The sequence below is a fragment of the Cotesia typhae genome, unplaced genomic scaffold (genome assembly GCF_013202065.1).
Source record: "Cotesia typhae breed Kobodo isofemale line unplaced genomic scaffold, CoteBio_Ctyphae contig_83, whole genome shotgun sequence".
Taxonomy (NCBI): domain Eukaryota; kingdom Metazoa; phylum Arthropoda; class Insecta; order Hymenoptera; family Braconidae; genus Cotesia; species Cotesia typhae.
In genome coordinates this window covers 310,873-329,218 of record NW_027423769.1, presented here as the reverse complement: position 1 = coordinate 329,218, position 18,346 = coordinate 310,873, and the positions used below count along the sequence as shown (strand labels likewise).

General features: G+C 35.5%; 1 protein-coding gene and 1 long non-coding RNA gene across 4 annotated transcripts; one reads left to right on the top strand and one right to left on the bottom strand.

Moving 5' to 3' along the window:
- Window positions 1-7,708: 7,708 nt before the first annotated feature.
- On the bottom strand, window positions 7,709-17,032 carry LOC141533142 (uncharacterized). Of its 3 annotated transcripts, none has more exons than XM_074251845.1 (4): window positions 16,740-17,032; window positions 14,288-14,365; window positions 13,820-14,113; window positions 7,709-12,057 (listed from the first exon to the last, which is right to left on the bottom strand). In XM_074251845.1, exons 1-2 carry the CDS (start codon window positions 17,030-17,032, stop codon window positions 14,305-14,307), a joined length of 354 nt encoding a protein of 117 aa, XP_074107946.1. In that variant the 3' UTR covers window positions 7,709-12,057; window positions 13,820-14,113; window positions 14,288-14,304. The 3 variants fall into 3 exon arrangements, with proteins under 3 accessions (XP_074107946.1, XP_074107945.1, XP_074107944.1); XM_074251844.1 differs by lacking the exon at window positions 16,740-17,032 and adding an exon at window positions 14,634-14,929 and having other exon boundaries at window positions 13,820-14,127; XM_074251843.1 differs by lacking the exon at window positions 16,740-17,032 and adding an exon at window positions 14,634-14,929.
- Window positions 13,997-15,182, top strand: LOC141533143 (uncharacterized). Its single transcript, XR_012480188.1, has 3 exons — window positions 13,997-14,135; window positions 14,311-14,964; window positions 15,050-15,182. It is a non-coding gene; the product is annotated as an uncharacterized LOC141533143 (long non-coding RNA).
- Window positions 17,033-18,346: the final 1,314 nt, after the last annotated feature.

Genomic DNA, 18,346 nt, shown 5'->3' with positions numbered 1-18,346 from the left:
TGTATAAGTAATAATAATACAACTATTATTATTATTATTATTATTATTATTATTATTATTATTATTATTATTATTATTATTATTATTATTATTATTATTATTATTATTATTATTATTATTATTATTATTATTATTATTATTATTATTATTATTATTATTATTATTATTATTATTATTATTATTATTATTATTATTATTATTATTATTATTATTATTATTATTATTATTATTATTATTATTATTATTATTATTATTATTATTATTATTATTATTATTATTATTATTATTATTATTATTATTTGTTATTAATTGCTCAGGGGTTTTCCCGGAGTCCGATTCTCCGAGGGCCCAGCCTGAGCGCCATCCATTACTGCTGCACCACTCCACACAACAAGGCGGTTAGTGAGTGCAGCAGGCCAAATTCATTTGCCTAAGTAGACGCAGGGATCCCAAAATGACAGCCTTTTGCATCCGCACTGCTAGAGACACGGCTGCTGAACTGCAAGCCGGTATCTTCGCAAGTGAAGACACAAAAGACTGTTTCATCCCTCCAAGGACGCCGACAACCAAAACGACGAGCTTGACACGGTAACCTGGGTACAGTTTGCCAATTTCAAACAGGAGATCCTGATATATCTGGTGTTTGTGCTCTTCTTTGGCCGAGATATTGTATTCGGCTGGGGCCGAAAACTCAATGACATAAATGTCACGAGTAGCCTTGTCAAAGAGCACAATATCAGGTTTGTTGTGGTCAATCCGCCGGGTTGTTGCGAATGGTATGTTCCAATAAATTTTGGAACTGTCATTCTCAACAACCTGCGGAATATCTCCTGGCAGATAAGGCAACACTGGTGTCTCATCGATACCGCAGCTATATCTGAGATGATAATAGAGTACTCGCAGGGCAGCATTGTGACGCTGTATGTAGGCACCTCTTGCCAGCACAGGACATGCCGACAAAAGGTGCATCAGCGTCTCCGGATGTTGTTTACACGTCCGACAGGACGTGTCCGGAAGCTGCGCCTGGAGCACCTTGCTACGGTATTCGAGAGTGTTGATAACACCATCTTGGCAGGCAAATATAAACCCTTCGGTCTCGGACATCAGGCCAGCTGACTTCAAGAAGGAGAATGTCAGCTGGGTGGACAAGCCATGGTCACGGACGTGTTTGAAATACACGCTGTGCATGGACTTGTCCATGTGTTCACCGAGGAGTTTTTTTCCTCGGCTATCCTGACGACGCTCTTGAACTCCTTTTTCGGGAGTTCAATGAGAGTGTTTATTTCTCCGAGACCTAAGGTATTTGCCGCGTAGATTGCTGCCTTATACAAGAACGACCCCTTCCGCGCATTTTCATGACTATGAACAAATTGCATCAGGAAGTCGTCCTCGTCTGCTGTGAAATTGGCAACCTCGTATGTTAAACCCAGAACCAAACGATCGTGAAGCCGCTCCAAGCTCTGCAATCCTCTCCCTCCGATGTTCCGGGAGAGGTACATCCTGGCGACTGATGAGTTAGGGTGCATGCTCTGATTCATATTGATGACTTTACGGGTTTTGATGTCGAGATCTTTCAACTCATTTCGAGGCTATTTCAGGATCCCAAAAGAGTAAAGTAGGACCGGGACAGCGAGCATGTTAGTAGCTGAGACTTTGTTCTTGCCGGAAAGTTCTGATGACCAGATCTTCCGGAGTCTCCTAACATACTCACTGCGAAGAGTTGTTCGGACTTCAGAGACGGCATGCATTTGCCGCTCTTCAATCCCTAGATATCTGTACAACTCTCCGGCGTCTAATTCTCTTAAGACGCTCCCATCCACTAATTCGACATCTCCACCCGTATCAGAGCACTTACCCTTCGCCAGGTGTACGACCGCACACTTGTCCAACCCAAAGACATTCCGACATCTCGTGTGTACTCTGCTACGATGTTGATGGCCGTTTGTAGATGATCTTTGTTGGTACTGTATATCTTTAGATCATCCATAAACAGTTGGTGAGTGATCGAGTATACTCGATCACTCGGTAGCCCCGCAGAGTACCCACGAGTTTGTCGGAGGGCAACAGATATTGGCAGCAGTGAGATGCAAAACAACAGAGGGCTCAGAGAATCTCCCTGAAAGACGCCTCTCTTGTACTGAACAGTTCCGGTTACGTGCAATGCATTTCCACTTCCTATGTGAAAACGCGTTCGCCAGAGCTGCATCGTACGTTGTATGCATCCCACTGTTTGGCGATTGATTCCGAGGCATTTGAGCAGATAGAGAATCAACTCATGTGAAGTTGAGTCAAATGCCTTACGGTAGTCAATCCAGGCCATAGACAGGTTGCGTTGGTAGTAGATTGCGTCTTGAATGACGCATCTATCTACCAACAAGTTGATCTTGCAACCTGACACGCCCTGTTTACTGCCACGTTGTTCGTATATCTGTTGCCACACAGGCTCTATCTCCTGCAAGATACGGTTATTTAAGATTTTATTATTATTATTATTATTATTATTATTATTATTATTATTATTATTATTATACTCTTTTCTCGAGAGTTATATCAGCACACAAAGATACTTTATCGCTTGATAACAGCTTCCGTTGGTTATACGATAGAGCAAAGTAACCAAAACTCGAGAGAATTTATTAAAAAGCAGTGTCCTTGTATTTATTGCGCTGAAGAATTCGGTCCACCCGAAATAATAATTGTTGTGAGAGATGTTTACGTATAAAAGGTCGCGGTAAGCTTTGGCTACAAGAATAAAAATAATAAAAAATAAGAATAAGTGAGCAAGTAGTAGCAGGGAGCCTTTGGAAGCCTTTGAAAGCCTTTGGATCGTTGATCCTAGACAAGAGGAGAGGAACTTTAGGACGGTCGGCACTTCCAAGAATCCTTTCCTGAGAATAAGACCGGGCAAAGGCCATAATACCAGCGGAGCAACTAACCAACCAAGCAGAGCCTCTTGTTTTAGTTGGACTGCCGTTACCGCCATCGCCATCGCCAACAACCTCCATTCTCTCGTCTGTCTTTCTTATTGTTTATTTGCCCGTAGCCCTCGGTTATTGCTCGAGCCTCCTTTCGTATTTCTTATTCTTTTTCATTTCTTCATCTTCTCGATCCGAGTTTTTTTTATTCATCTTCTCATTCCTGGCCTTTTTCAGGTTTGCTGATCCTGATCATCCTGATGGTGAGAGACTGTGAGAGGCTACTACCTATACTGCCTAACCCAGAGATACTAAATGAAGATGAGGAGGGCTTTCTCTTTAAAAACTACCAACAACAGAAGTAACATCTCATCCGCTTTAGCGCCACGTGATGTCAGAGTCTAGCTGACAATTTAAAGTCCAAACTTCCGGCTGAGACTCACACAACGCTGGGGCTTTTAATTTTTTTAGACTCTCTGAGTGTACATTTAAACTAATACTCTCTCTCTCTCTCTCTCTCTCTCTCTCTCTCTCTCTCTCTCTCTCTCTCAACAACGGCTCTTGGGGTTTTATTGCGTTTTCACATCCAGACACCACCATATGCTTGATAATTATAAATTTTAAAGACAAAGCGTGACAAAATTTAGGCGTAATAGCTTATAAATTATACAATTCTCGGAATGATGACAGTCTGCTTGAGGAAGCTCAAGGTTTTTCTGTATACTGTTACGGTAAATTACTCCAACTCTGATTATATTGTTTTATATCAAGGTGTAAGATTAAACTATTTGCTGTACTGGTTTCGGCTTACATCTTGTGCCAAGCTAAATCAATATGCCATATATATATATATATATATATATATATATATATATATATATATATATATATATATATATATATATATATATTATATATATAATATAAAACGAGTCCTAAGCTATATTACAAGTACTGTGCGCTCCGAAAACATGAGGCTCATTCATTCTTGGAATAAACCATTCATACTTATACACACACACACATTCATAAATATATCTATACTACAGATATTGTTGGTATTAATTCAATATATATTTATAATTATAATTGCAACCAAAGTTTATGGGAAGTGGTTCTGCATATTATCCTGGAAATAATTTTATTGCGGCTTACCAGATAAATAATAATAATGATAATAATAGCAACAATAGTTGTAAATAATTTAAATTTAAAATGTATGCGTGTAAGTAGGAGATTGTAAAAAAAAAAAAAAAATAGTCGGCTCCGACTGATGATAAAATAATATCTGAATAAATTTTTAATTACCAAGTTAAATGTTAAGGTGTTGATAGCGTAATTTATGTGAGATTTTTAATTTAAAGTCACCGTTTAAGGATATCTTTAAAATAAAATAATTAAGTTTATTTGTAAATATAAAGAGTAGCTGGTGGTGTAGTATAGTACCTGATGGATTTAAATGTGGTAAAGAAAATAATAAAGAAGACCGATAGGATGAGTAGAGTAGGTACATTGGTACATAGCATTCCCACACCCACGAGCTGTTTCAAGTTCCTAGCGGGTCCACACTCGATCGTTGTTTTTTATCTTATTTTTTTTTTCTTCTTCTTATTCTTATTCTTGGTCTTATTTTTCTTCTTGGTATTTTAGTCTTGGTCTTATTTTTTAGCGTTTTTCGTTTGGTTGATTTTTTTTTTTTTTTTTTTTTTTATTTATTTATTTTTATTTGTACAGTAGGTACATGTATGCCGTGTATGCACAGTCACATACCAAAAAGCACCTCAGACTGAGAATTATGATACTGATGATGATGATGATGATGAAGGGGATATATGGTACAAATATTGTGTACAAGACCAATCAGAGAAAGAAAGACATAATTCTGCATCATTTTAACTGTCAGTGTCGGTAGATCATCAACGAAGAAACCCTTTAAACATATAATAATTGAATTTAAATTATTTATAAATAATTAAATAGTAAAAATTTATTTATCAGTGGATAAAAATACACATGAGTGGTCACAACATACGTACAGATGATGTCACACATCCGGCGTCTCGTTTTTCGCATACCAGACCCTCCTGTTTTTCTTTTATCATCACGAGCCGGAGCAAATAATTTAAATAAACATTTCATAACAATTTACCGCAACGGACTTACATTTTACTACTTGATAGTTTAAACTTTTTAAAATAAAAATTGATAAGGGATTTTATTTTGCAGAATTTGGGCGAGCTGTTTGGCTCTTCGGAGATGAGAAAGGGATTCGAAAGAAGAAGAAGAAGAAGAAGAAGATGAAAGAGTCGGCTGTTTAAATTGGAGGGAGAAAAAGATAAAAAAGCTCGGGAAATAAGTCCAAGGGGAATGAGAGCAAGAGAGAAGAAATTCTGTCGAGGTTGGTTACAGGCGCATCCATTGACGCCTCACCAAGCATTTATGAATGAAGCCCCTTCCAGAGCGATGTCTCCCATCCCTTCCGTCCTCCCCCTCTACGGGCAGTAGAGTTTCTTTCTCTACTATCTTACTCTGCAGCATATATGTATCTGGTGATATCGATTTCGTAAAACTGTAAGTAAATATTAATTAATTTTTAATATAATAAATAATTATAGAATAAATGGTTAAAGTGGTTGCGGAACATATTGTCAGCAAGGATAATAAAAATGGAGCATATCCGGTGAAGTGGTTTTGCAGAGTCTGAGATGTTGTTCCTCTGAAAATAAACACGTGCTCTTGTCGTGGTAAAATTATAAATTAGAATTCATATATAGGTCTGTATCCCAGGCTGGATTTTATTTGGTAGTCTGGACACGTGTTGTGCAAAAGAGAGTCATCTCGGAGGATCTCAGCGTTGGTCCCCCACTTTACAAGCAGTATATTTATTAATTTAATTTTATTATGACCTTAACACATTAACTACCAGGCCATATACGTTGTCGCTAATTAAAATAAAACATATTGAATTATTGATATGAGATTTGTGGGAATTTAAAAAGTCTCTCTCACGGTCACAAGACTATCTGGAGGCGCTGAGAAGTTAACTTTTCGTATAAGGATATATAATATGTATACATTCATACATACCTGCTGATCAAAGTTGAATTTTAATATACAGGCGTGTATTATGCCAGAGCCACAAGAGATTTCGCAGCTCTTGGTCCAAGTGCTGGTGTGTATATGGACACAGGATCACATAAACTTTAAGGATACTCTCTGGGCCTGGTTATCGACACACCTCCTTCGCAAACCCTTCGGGGCCTACATCAGGTACCATGCTAATTTTTTGATCTGCTCTATTGTTCAAACTATCGCCAAATATTATTTACATTTTTTTTAAAGGCTTTATTAATTTTTAATATCTTCAAATTTTTCCTACGCTCTGTGTGAATACTAAAATGTATTAAAAACAATTTATTTGTTTTGTTTTCTTATAAAAATTCGGTGACGGCAGCCTTCAAAAGGCTTAAACGTTATTGCGTTTCCTGCAAAATAACCAGAGTTGAGAGTCTAGAGTACAATTTGGTAATACCTTGTGCGTGCTGAGATGAAAGTGAAAATAAAAAACTGCTGATCAGTAATGCCGATCTGCTAAAATTTGTTTAGTTTGTCTTATTTCAATATATAAATCTTTTGAATATAATTAAATACGTACCAGCAACTCCAGCAAGTGGATTGTTAATATTTGGTCTGGCAAGTACAAACAGAACGGTCAAATCCTTTTTTTTAAATATTTTCAAGAAAATTATTATTTTTACTACCTAAAATTTACCAAAGAAGAAAAAACGTGTTGAGGTTTGAAATTTAAAACTACTTTTGTTAAAAAAAAAAAAAAAAAAAAAAAAAAAAAAAAAAAAACCTTTTGCGGTAAAATTAAAATTAAAGAGATTTTTTTTTTTTTTTTTCTCCCCAGAATAATAATATATACATACATTAAAATACTGGAGTAATTTTAATTGATGTATTCGTAAAGTCTAAAGTGAGTCACAAGATAATGAAGGGTTTGCTTAAAATAGTAAGCGTTTAAGAAAAATAACTTGGTAATTGAGCTTGGTCATGGGAAAAGGCCAGCAGATTGATTTACTGGTTGATAGAGCAGTCTGGGCTGTTTAAACTCCACATCCATGTCATCTTGGTCACAACTCATACCCATTGTCTCATTAAGACATGACTAAAGCAAGAGCAAGCGTCACTTTTGTTTTATTAATCTTAAACAAATCGTTTCCCTTGCTGTTAGTTTCGGGCCTTTAGTTTTTATTATTCCTTTTGATATAATGTTAGCCCAGCACCCATCATAACAATATAATGACGCTCTCTGTTGCATGTCTCTTCGCCTGGTACTCCAGTCGGATTAAGTAATTATACCAACTTATTTCAGTCGCGAGGGTCATTTTGAGCACTTATAAATTACTGGTTCCTTCATCTTGCAAAATTCTTCATGCCTGATAATTCTCATTCCGGATCTTGTAAGCTGTAATTCTAAATTAAAAAACTTTTATCATTGATAAATTTTTTAATTATTTATTAAAAAATTTTATAAGTACCTACAGCTAGCTGGAGATGATTTTTTGATGGGTTTGATGAGTTTGATGAGTTTGATGGGTTTGATGGTTTGTTTCCCGTCAAACCGCAGACCATTGTTGAGGATGGAATGTTCAGGCAAAGATACAAAGAACACTAGCTAGCTAGTGTAACCAAGAATTACCAGCAACTTTACAATCACGACTATTGTTCTGATGGAAAAAATTAATTAAGAAAAAATATTATTTATTTAATTTTAATAGCAATGTGTGTGTGTGTGTGTGTGTGTGTGTGTGTGTGTGTGTGTGTGTGTGTGTGTGTGTGTGTGTGTGTGTGTGTGTGTGTGTGTGTGTGTGTGTGTGTGTGTGTGTGTGTGTGTGTGTACAGACATTATAATGAATAGGAAAAAGTTAAATAAAAAAATCAGGCTCGTAAAATGATGGCTTAAGGCCCAAAACATGAAGATCGTGTGAAAATCCACCGCGTATGAAAGAGAAAGGATGATGATATTCGTATAAGTGCCGGTGGTCCAGACATGCTTGGTGGTTCGAGCTCCAAATACCCATCAGCTTATATGCACGCGATTCTATATGTTGTCTTTAAAAAATATATATTGTCAAAATTGTTACTGCCTTTGCTTTTATTTTTCGAGGTTTTAAATCATTTTTTTTTTTTTTTTGTTTTTCGAGCCATTTATTGTATTGTACTCTGGGTGGAATCCGGAGAAAAAAAAAAAAAAAAAAGAATGAAATTTTTATTTGGCGCCAGAATTTTTGTTCCTCTTTCTGATTATTAATTAGAATTATTGTTAAAATTATCAACAAATTAAATTTAAAAATAATTGTGTGTTGCAGATAATAAGAAGCGATGAAATACATTGACTGCAACGCTTATTCTTATGGAGGTACCATCAGTTGTTGAATTTAGACACGCTGTTATATAGCAGCGGGAGCAGAGGTGACCCTTGACCATGTACTCCCACGGGCGAAAAAGAATCTGCCGAAGCGAACAAGAGCAACAAGAGCGGGCTGATGGATCGATAAAATTTTTTTGATTGTGCCGGCAGATCGAAGGGTGAGAAGCGGGCGCGCCCGTACACCGAATCTCTCGAGGTCCTGTAAGCCCCAGAAATAACAAGGACTTGAGCCATAAAGGCTAAAGAATTTGATTTAGAATAAAAAATAACAACAATAGCAGAAAAAAGCTGCAAAAATTCATTGTTTTTTATCTGTAGAGCAGAGGATGGTGATTTTGGGACTGTCTGTCGGGATAAAGCTCGTTTGACGGGCGAGGACCTCCCTGGGCAACTCTTGGAGGTCTGTACCCCTCCTCCGGGTCCCAAAGCTCTGGCAGACTGGGACTGGGAGTGCCAAAACCGTGGAGGGAAGGAGAAACGCTGCTAGGAGAAATCGGGTCTACCTTCTATAGGTTGTATAGGTTGTATAGGTTGTATAGATTGTATAGGTTATACCTCGCTCTCTAACTTGATCATCAGGATCCATGTTCGATGTTAGGTTTGAGTGTGTGTAGGACCCGTGGTGATCCTCCTGGTCGTAGTCCGCTCGTGGTGCTTGTGGTATTACGTACAACAAAATGAGATAGAGGAGAGAGCCGCGGTGGCGGCACCACGACCATAGGTCCACAGGACCACGCAATGATCCCCTTCTCGGCCCTACCAGGACCACATTCCACGTCGGCTACGCCAATACACAATCGCCCAGAACCAGACGTACCTTATTCTAAAAGTACGACAGAGAAAAAAGGAGTATTTGGCAGTAGTAGACCCGACCAACGTCCAACAGATTTAAGTGACCTTCAAAAGGGCTTTCCAGGTATTTTAATCCTTATTATTATTATTATTATCATCATTAAGATCTTATTAACTAATTCTCGAGAGTCATATTCCAACAATACACACATACCATTTAATGACTCGATGCGTAAATCAAATCTTGATGTATGTATGCCGCTGATGATGATGCTCTCATCATTTTTCAGCTTAACACCTTTTCAAACTATTCACACACATGCTATTAGTCATCTGAGGTAATTGTAATTATTGTTGTTATTATTGTTAATTTAATTTATTCGCTCGAGAGTATTTGTCGGGGTAAAAAAAAAATAAAAATCCTTGAATAAATTTAACCGCGGGTTTCTCACGGAGATTATAATTATCACCGGTATGTGTACAGGAAATGCTGACGCGAAAGTTGCACCTCATCAGACAACAGAAACAATCAGGTATTGTCAGAGCAGAGCCTAAGAGTATCTCTTAGTCTGAGAGAGAAGGGATACTTAACACAATACCTATCAGAGATTGTTTATTTTCTCGGATCGTTAATGAAATTACTATCCGGTAATTAACAAGTAATACTCAATATAATATAAAATTAAAGGTATTTTCTAAATAATTTTTTTTTTTTTTTTTTTAATTTAAAATGATATTCTAGATTATGTAAGCAGGCTCGAATTTAATTGCCATGTTGGGAATTAAAAACCAGGGTCATTCCTCATCGAAAAAAGATTCGGCGCTGCTTTAAAGATTCTGTGTGTGTGTGTGTGTGTGTGTGTGTGTGTGTGTGTGTGTGTGTGTGTGTGTGTGTGTGTGTGTGTGTGTGTGTGTGTGTGTGTGTGTGTGTGTGTGTGTGTGTGTAAGTGTAGGGATCGCGGGAAGGAGAGAAGTTTGGGTCACGAAATCAGTTCGCGGTGTGTTCGTAGGCACCTTCGAATAAATTAAATCTCTAATACCAAGAACCCACTAACGACCGAGTGAGTATCGTTTTTCAGGCTGTACATTCCACCGGGGGTCCTTGCGCTGTCCTTGCCTTTTATTTAACTCTTCACTAAATAATTATTTTACTGTCAGTCTTTAGTCAATAGAAAATACGACTGATAGCGCTCTGTGTTTCTCACCTTACATAGCTCATATAGCTTAATATAGCTTGTATTGCTCGTATAGATGCGAGTATATTAAAAAATTATATTTTAACTCTTAAAACAGGTATGTTAAACTAATTACATTATTCTGTTTAAAATTTTTCCTCGATTATTATGGCTTATATTAATTATTTCAGGTTATTTTCTCAATTCTCCATATTTATAAAGATCTAGTTGGATTATTATCAATTAAAAAAGGCGAGCTGCACGACTGGTTGCCGACTGGACAGTGAATCACCTTGCGAAGGTGGCCCGACAGGTCTCATGTTCTCCCATGCTCTCTCAGGGTTACTTTCGGCTGTAGCTGAACCAATCTGAGGAGGAGTACTTGTACCCACACTAATGCAATACTACCAAACAACCAAACACACTCCACTCATCTTTACCTCATACAAATACAATACTAAAGTTGCGTAGCACACACCAACCTAAAAAATCATACATATATAGTTACATAGGTACATACGTACAAGTCGTATACCTTTGCCAGCAACCTACTCCCAGTCGTTTCTTGTCTTACCCAAAATCGTTCGCCCCGCCCTGCTGATGATGCCAAAATCCCAGACAACTGAACCCGGTGCTCACTACACACACACACACACACACACACACACACACACACACACACACACACACACACACACACACACAAAATCCATTAAATTCAATAGAAAGACTTTCTCGGAGAATTTTATCTTAAATAACATTCAATCCTTCCACCCTCTTCCTATATAATATAGGAATAAAATATCATTTATATTTTTATTTTATTGAATTGAATTTGTAAAATGAAGAATTCTTAAAAAGACAATTATTTTCAAAGATTTTTATATTGGATATAAAAATTCTGGGTGGAAAAAAAGATTTTTTTTCAGTGTGGAACGAAAATCCAGGGTAATGTAATTAATTATTAGTTGTCGGGATGAAAGAAAATAATGTGTTTAAATTGCAAGGATGTGGATCATCTGCAGGGTTCTTACTCGGTGGTGGTGGTGAGGCCCGTTTGAGAGATTCAGCTCTCATGGTTCTGGTACCCACCACACCACAGGATTCTTCTCTCAGCCCCACACCGTCGCGGCACAACATCCTTTAATATCTCTCGCCGTTCGACTTTGGCCTCCCCAACACCCCTTGCCCTTCCCCTTCCCCTTCGCCTGCTCGATACCATCTTGATGGAATGCCTGTAGGATAGGTACCTGCTGCAGCGTTATTGTCGGCGAAAGACCAACAGACTCTCTGATATCCTCAAGCTTTTTCCTTCGCCAATTCTTTTATTTTTTAACCTCTCGCTCCTTCTTTCTATTTTGTCGATTCTATTCAACTTTAAATCCCGTGTAACTTTATACGAATTATTTATATTGTCAATTATTTTTAATTCCAAAAGACCGTTTTGTCATTTTCAAGCTCTTATTTCTTTTAAAACAGATATTAGGACGCTGATTAGGCTATTGTTTCTTCTTTAGACTTTTTATTATTATCATTATTATTTTAAGCTATGACTCACGGCAGGGAAAAATTTTTAAAAAGTATTCCGAGAAAACATACCTGTTGTGTTGTTGAAAATACCTTAACGGAGTATAATAGGACTCTGGTTAATAAAAGACCGTGTATTAGGGCCCAACAATAAAAATAAACCTCTAGATTTTCATAACAGAGATCCTTTCAAAGTTTTCTTCGTACCGATCTGAAAATAGAGTTTATTTTTTAAAGATACTTTTTATTTTTCAATATCGAAAAATTTTACAATCAATTTTTATTGTCTAGGGATTGCGACAAAATGGCGTTTTGCTTGAAATGGCGGGCACGTGATGGTAAAGCGTGAAAAAAGGCGCCAGTTTAAACAGCAAAATTTGTTTCCTCTGGCTCAGGGCTACGGTCAGACAAGATCTTGGGCTTATATTAAGCAGATGAGTAAGACAAAGAATAAGAAGCTTGGAAATGAATAACAGAAGGAATAATAATAAGAATAAAAATAAGATAGTGGCGGATTCATTGTTGGTTTCGTCAGTGGATGAGGCAGTAAATTCTCTGGCATGATTAGAGGTCGGCTTACTGCAGTCATCTCCGTGCTAGCTTGTTACGTCGATATTCTATTGTGAAGTAAAATAAAAATACTCAAGGATTGAGACGCCTGATTGTGCTTTTTCTCTTTCCACAGAGAGCTAAAATATTTATTTAATCATCAGTAATTTACGATATATTTTTTTAAAAATATTGTCTGTGTGCCTACGTTGTTATTTATACTTTTAAATAATAATGTAATAAATCTTGGTAATTAAATAACGATAAAATTGTTGTATATATGTTTTGAAAGCTCAACATTATTGTTATACATTCTCAGCAAACTGACTCGTAAAAGTGAATTAAAAAAAAAATTATTAACGTCAGTCGCATTCTCCGACTACAGTTTGCATGTAAGTCGTAAAAGTCGACATCACATTTCAATCATTTTAGTTATTTACTATTTTTAATTTCGCTGAGTTTTAATTTCGTTTGCTCCTTTTTAATTCAAATATATATATATATATATATATATATATATATATATATATATATATATATATATATATATATATATATATATATATGGATAAATTCAAATTGTTTAATTAACATAATAAATTAATTTTTAAACTTTGAAATATAATATTGGTGTTATATAAGCCTTGGAATTTTTAACGCCTAAATATATATATATATATATTGCAGAATATTTAAAGGTCTGAGTTTTAAAATATGGGATTGAAATGCTCGTAACGTCTATGGAAATAGCTTGTTGAAATGCTAACTACCTTACAGAGACTCGAATTCTATTGGAATAAAATTATTTCTTAAGAATGAGAAAGTAAAATTTATATTTTTCATTTTTATTTATGCTGATAATTATTTAGAAATTTTCTAATATTTTAAATTGAAATTATTTTTTTAATCCCATTTAAAATTTATATTTTTAAAGAATAGATTTTTATGATTATCTGATACCTTTGTATTTAGTATTTGTTCTGGGGTAAAAAGGTTTACAAGTAAAACAGCAGTTATATAACTATAGAGCGTCTTATTTGCTACCCTTAAAAGTAGCTCGTGCCAAAGCCAGCAGATGCTAAGGGATCAAACGTCGTTGTGCCCCGACATAACGTCTTTTGCCCCGCTATCACCATCACCAAGCAGTAAACACTCCGTCTGCTACATCGGGTACCTAACTACTGCCCACGTCTAGCCGTTTCATTGTGAACCCAAGGGGACGATCCGTTACTGCATGCATACATCCAAATCCAAATCCAGGTGTCGTATTTACAATATCTAAATTATTTTATTCAATTGTCGATTTGCTCGCTTTCTTACAAGCGTATATTATATTTTATATTTTTCATTTTATATATATATATATATATATATATATATATATATATATATATATATATATATATATATATATTTATACGTACCTTTCAGAGTGATTGCAAAAAATATTATCCTAGGACAAACGTATTTATGTAATTTATAAAATTATATAGGTCTACTGTGGCGCAGTCGATGTGTAACTACGCAGGACATCTTGAGTGTGCATTAAAAAAATTCGCAGCTGTCGTTTTCCTTTTCTTATTCCCCTTGAAAGTAGTTGGATCCATTATTCTTTGGGCACGGGCAAGACTTTTGTTGCTCGACGAGATCTTTTGTAAAAAGTTATACACGGGTGATGTAACTAGAAATATGTCCAAGTTAATTTCAGCCAGCTTAACCTAAAATTTAAAAACTTTATCAGTTAGTTATAATAATTTATTCATAATATTAAACTTAGCTGTCACTAATTTTTTTTTTTTTTTTTGCCATAATTTAATTATTAAAGAAAATTTTAAAAATTGTCAAGTGACAGCTAAATTTAATGTAATATTTATTCTAATAAATAATCTTACATATATATTTTTTTATTTTACAGAAAACAAGTTGAACTTGACGATTTAAAGATCAACTCTTGCTTCCATCGCCACCAGCTGTAAATATACGATTTCAGATAAAAAAAAAAAATAAAATAATAATAATAATAATAATTTCACTTTGCAACAGCTGCGAATAAAAAAAAATAGTTATATACACTTTACCAGCAGCTGTTAAGATAATCTTCGATAAAGTTCTCACGAAAAAACAAACTCTGGATTAATAAGATTACCCTGTATGATCTGTGTTTAACATTTCGGTCTCCAATTAATCATAAACAAGATGAAATTAATATTTTATTACAATAAAAATCTTAAAAAGTACCCAGTAGCAATTGCCAGCTGGAGTTTAACTGGAAGAATCCGTTGGCTTGTGCCAGGTGGTTGCGTTACATCGTCTTTTAGATCGCGGGTGTCTATGCGTTTTAATGACCGTCTCCATTCTATATTACTCCCCTCGCACTTAAAATAAACTTTTTCACTCTCAATAGCTGGAGCTTTGTACAACTCTGGGCTTGACATTATTATATTATTATTCGGTAACCCGCAGCCAGGTGTTTTTTCCGTCGTAAGAGTACTTGAGCGGTTGAGAGTGTGCATTATCCTCAAGACCCAAGACATTATCCAGTTCTTAAAGACGGTTCTTGCCCAGACAGGTGGGTCGTCGGCACGCGACGCTAAATAATTGCAATTATTTTAATAAAATATCTCAACACTGTTTTTTTTTTTTTTATTTTTCAGATTGTTCATAAAAATAATCGATAGAGCAACGGTTGACATTATTATTTATTTAATTTAGCCAGAATGGATCTACTGGCCGTTGGAATACTCGCCCCAACCCTAAAGCTCAACTCTTGTAAAATAATAACAGTCGAAGAACAAGACCCTGCAGGGGTCTTTGGGTCCTTAGTCACTATTTTAGTACTTACATTGCGTATAATATAACTTTTCTAATAACTGTCGGTGTTAAACCGTCTTACTCGAAGTACTACAGACTGCAGACGGCAGTACTTGGTTGTTGGGGTGCATAAGTATTATTATCAAGTCAACGGCATACAGCATAAGGCACGTGCTGATCGCGTGGCTGGTTTTTCACCTCCAGATGACTTCAATAATCACCCAACGTCTTACTCTTTTCTATTAAATATATTTTATTTGGTTTATTTAGTTATTAAGTTACACAAGTTTTAGTTATCTGTCGTATATTATCTATTTAATACACTGACTGTCATTATCATTAAATACTGTATTTTATTCCGTAGATACTTGGCTAGAAATTTTAAATTTAAAATGCTAAAAAAATTCTTTTCTCACACACTGAATAGTTTTATATTCAAACGACTTTACCCGCCGACAAAGTTATGCTAAGTTTTAAAATTATGCCCGTAGACCCAACAACACCGGCGTTTTTAAATAAAATACTCTCAGATCGAATTAACCAGTACCAAAAATAATAATAACTATGTAACAACCTTTTTAAGAGTTTATTCTTTCGATTCTCGGTATTTAAATATTGTTGTGGTAAAACAACGTGTCACACGGCTCAGTCACTCTCAAAATAACCCAGGTCAGGTTATTATAATATATAATATGGATATATATCGTATCGTGTTATATGTCCCGATTATTTGTAAAGGAAAATTCAAGGTCCAAAAGCCTCTCAGATAAATCTTTTACTTTTATCTTGTAAAACTATTAATTTTTAATTTATTAAATATACAACACATGAGTGAAAACACGTGTGGAATCGATTAGAGTACGTGAACTCAATTGTGACCGTGAATCGAGTATGAGGGTGCCCTGATATCAGCCCATATAGTTTCTCTGACTTTACTTTATTATATTTAATTATATATATTTTCGGGTAAATTATTTAATCTCATGGAACAGAATTAGTCTCTTCTATTCTAAATTCTGATGAAATTGGCTACCAGTCGATTAAATTATGCATAAACGACAGAGAAACTCGGTGATTAATTATCGAGTACAGTTAGAGGTTGCGATATTTCACAATAATTATTTCTTTGGTACATTATTTAAACGAAAATATAAATAATTAATATAAATTTCGGCGAAGAGCAATAAAGCCACCTATGTGATGAGTAATTTATTATATGGAATATAAAAAATACTAATAATAATAATGACAATAAATAAAAATATACTTTAGTGAGGCGGATTATGGGCAAAGCGTTAAAATAATCGTTGCATGCCTTTAAAAATTATTAGCCCCTTTACACACGGGCTATTCATTGAACGTTTAAACCTTGACGTAAAGCTGTCTCATCAAAATACCTCAAGCGAGCTATCCAGTACAGAGAATAAATTTAACCGGCCAAAAAATAATTCTCTGGAATTTTTATGTATTGCAGAAAAAAAAAAAAAAATGTAATTATTTTTGTTGCTAATTTGGTTAGATTTTGTTAAATACCACGCAGCAGCAGCAGCAGCAGCAGCAGCAGCAGCAGCAGCAGCAGCAGCAGCAGCAGCAGCAGCAGCAGCAGCAGCAGCAGCAGCAGCAGCAGCAGCAGCAGCAGCAGCAGTAGCAGCAGCAGCAGCAGCAGCAAAGTTTATTCTATATTGTATTATGTAACCGTTTAAAGATAACTTGTTTAAATAGATGACTAAAAATAAAATAAAATAAAATAAAATAATGGTCAAGTGACCCATTGGTTTGATGATAACTCTACTCTGTGAATGAAAGACTCGGAGTACAAAGTCCATGACGATTGTCGTCGTTTTAGAGTCTCCTGCTTGATCATCCAGCGACGTTTATGATATCATCTAGTAGGTTGAACTTGACCGCAATTGTTCTGCCTGTGAACGGAAGACGCTCGTGGCATGATCAATAAATTCGTCTGCGACCGATGTAATGTTACTGCGTGCGGTCCTTAGATATACAGCACACATAACATGTAGATGTACTTGCCACCATCACCACCATCATCATCCTCCTCCTCCTCCTCGAGCAACTTAGCTGACAACGGTTGCAATTTATCATCTGGATTAACAATTTGATATCCTCAAGAGCGAGTACGAGTGGTGGGCGCAACTTCCGACGGATATTCGGCGTCGAAAATTGCCAATTGTCTAAATGAGAATTATCACATCTTGGCTCTTCTCCGATTGTCACCACAAAAGTATCTAGTCTGTGTTTTTTGTTGGATTAATAATACAACTGGTGACAAATGATAATAATCTATTGAATGAACCAACAGTAGGCGTCGCTGTGAAAATAACTAATGACTAGAGTCAATCATGATAATTTTATAACGCCCCAAATTCTCATACTAATCAAGCTGCACCGGTTTGTTGTCATTGTCAATATACCTCAGCATTAAAATGTGCCCACAGTTATGCATCGGTTGTCATTTTAGGGGAGCGAATGCATGTCAGGCATCTGGCTTTGTTTGATTATCATTTGTTGCACGCATTCTATTCTCAACCCTGTGCACTCTCTTGAGAATTATTATCGTGATGCCAAACGCGTTTTTAGAAACATCGTTTTGTCTGTACCTGCCTCCCATAGTGTAATATTGAGTTACTATCTGATTCGGGGGTTTGCGACTGGAATAATCTGGTGGGAACTTTCAACATCTCTTGTCTTGATAATAAAACAATTCTTATTATTGTTACCTTTTTTTCTCGAATATTAATTTTTAAATCTAGAAGAAGAAGAAGAAATAATAAAATTTTTTATTTAGAGTAAATATTATTTAATTTAACTTATTCACAAGTGTTAAAGTAATCTGTTAATATATATATATATATATATATATATATATATATATATATATATATATATATATATATATATATATATATATATATATATATATATAAAGAAAAGCAAAGATTTTTTACCCACGAAACTTGAGGACTCACCCGTCAGATTGTACATCGTATAGAGTTCCCATGAGATTCCTTCGGCATTGAGTTAGCTTGGTCTTTAATGGTACTAGTACTGGTACTGGTATAGTTGTAGTTTTGGGACCACCCCTGTGAATTTAACTTCAGTTATAGAAAACATATTTCTAG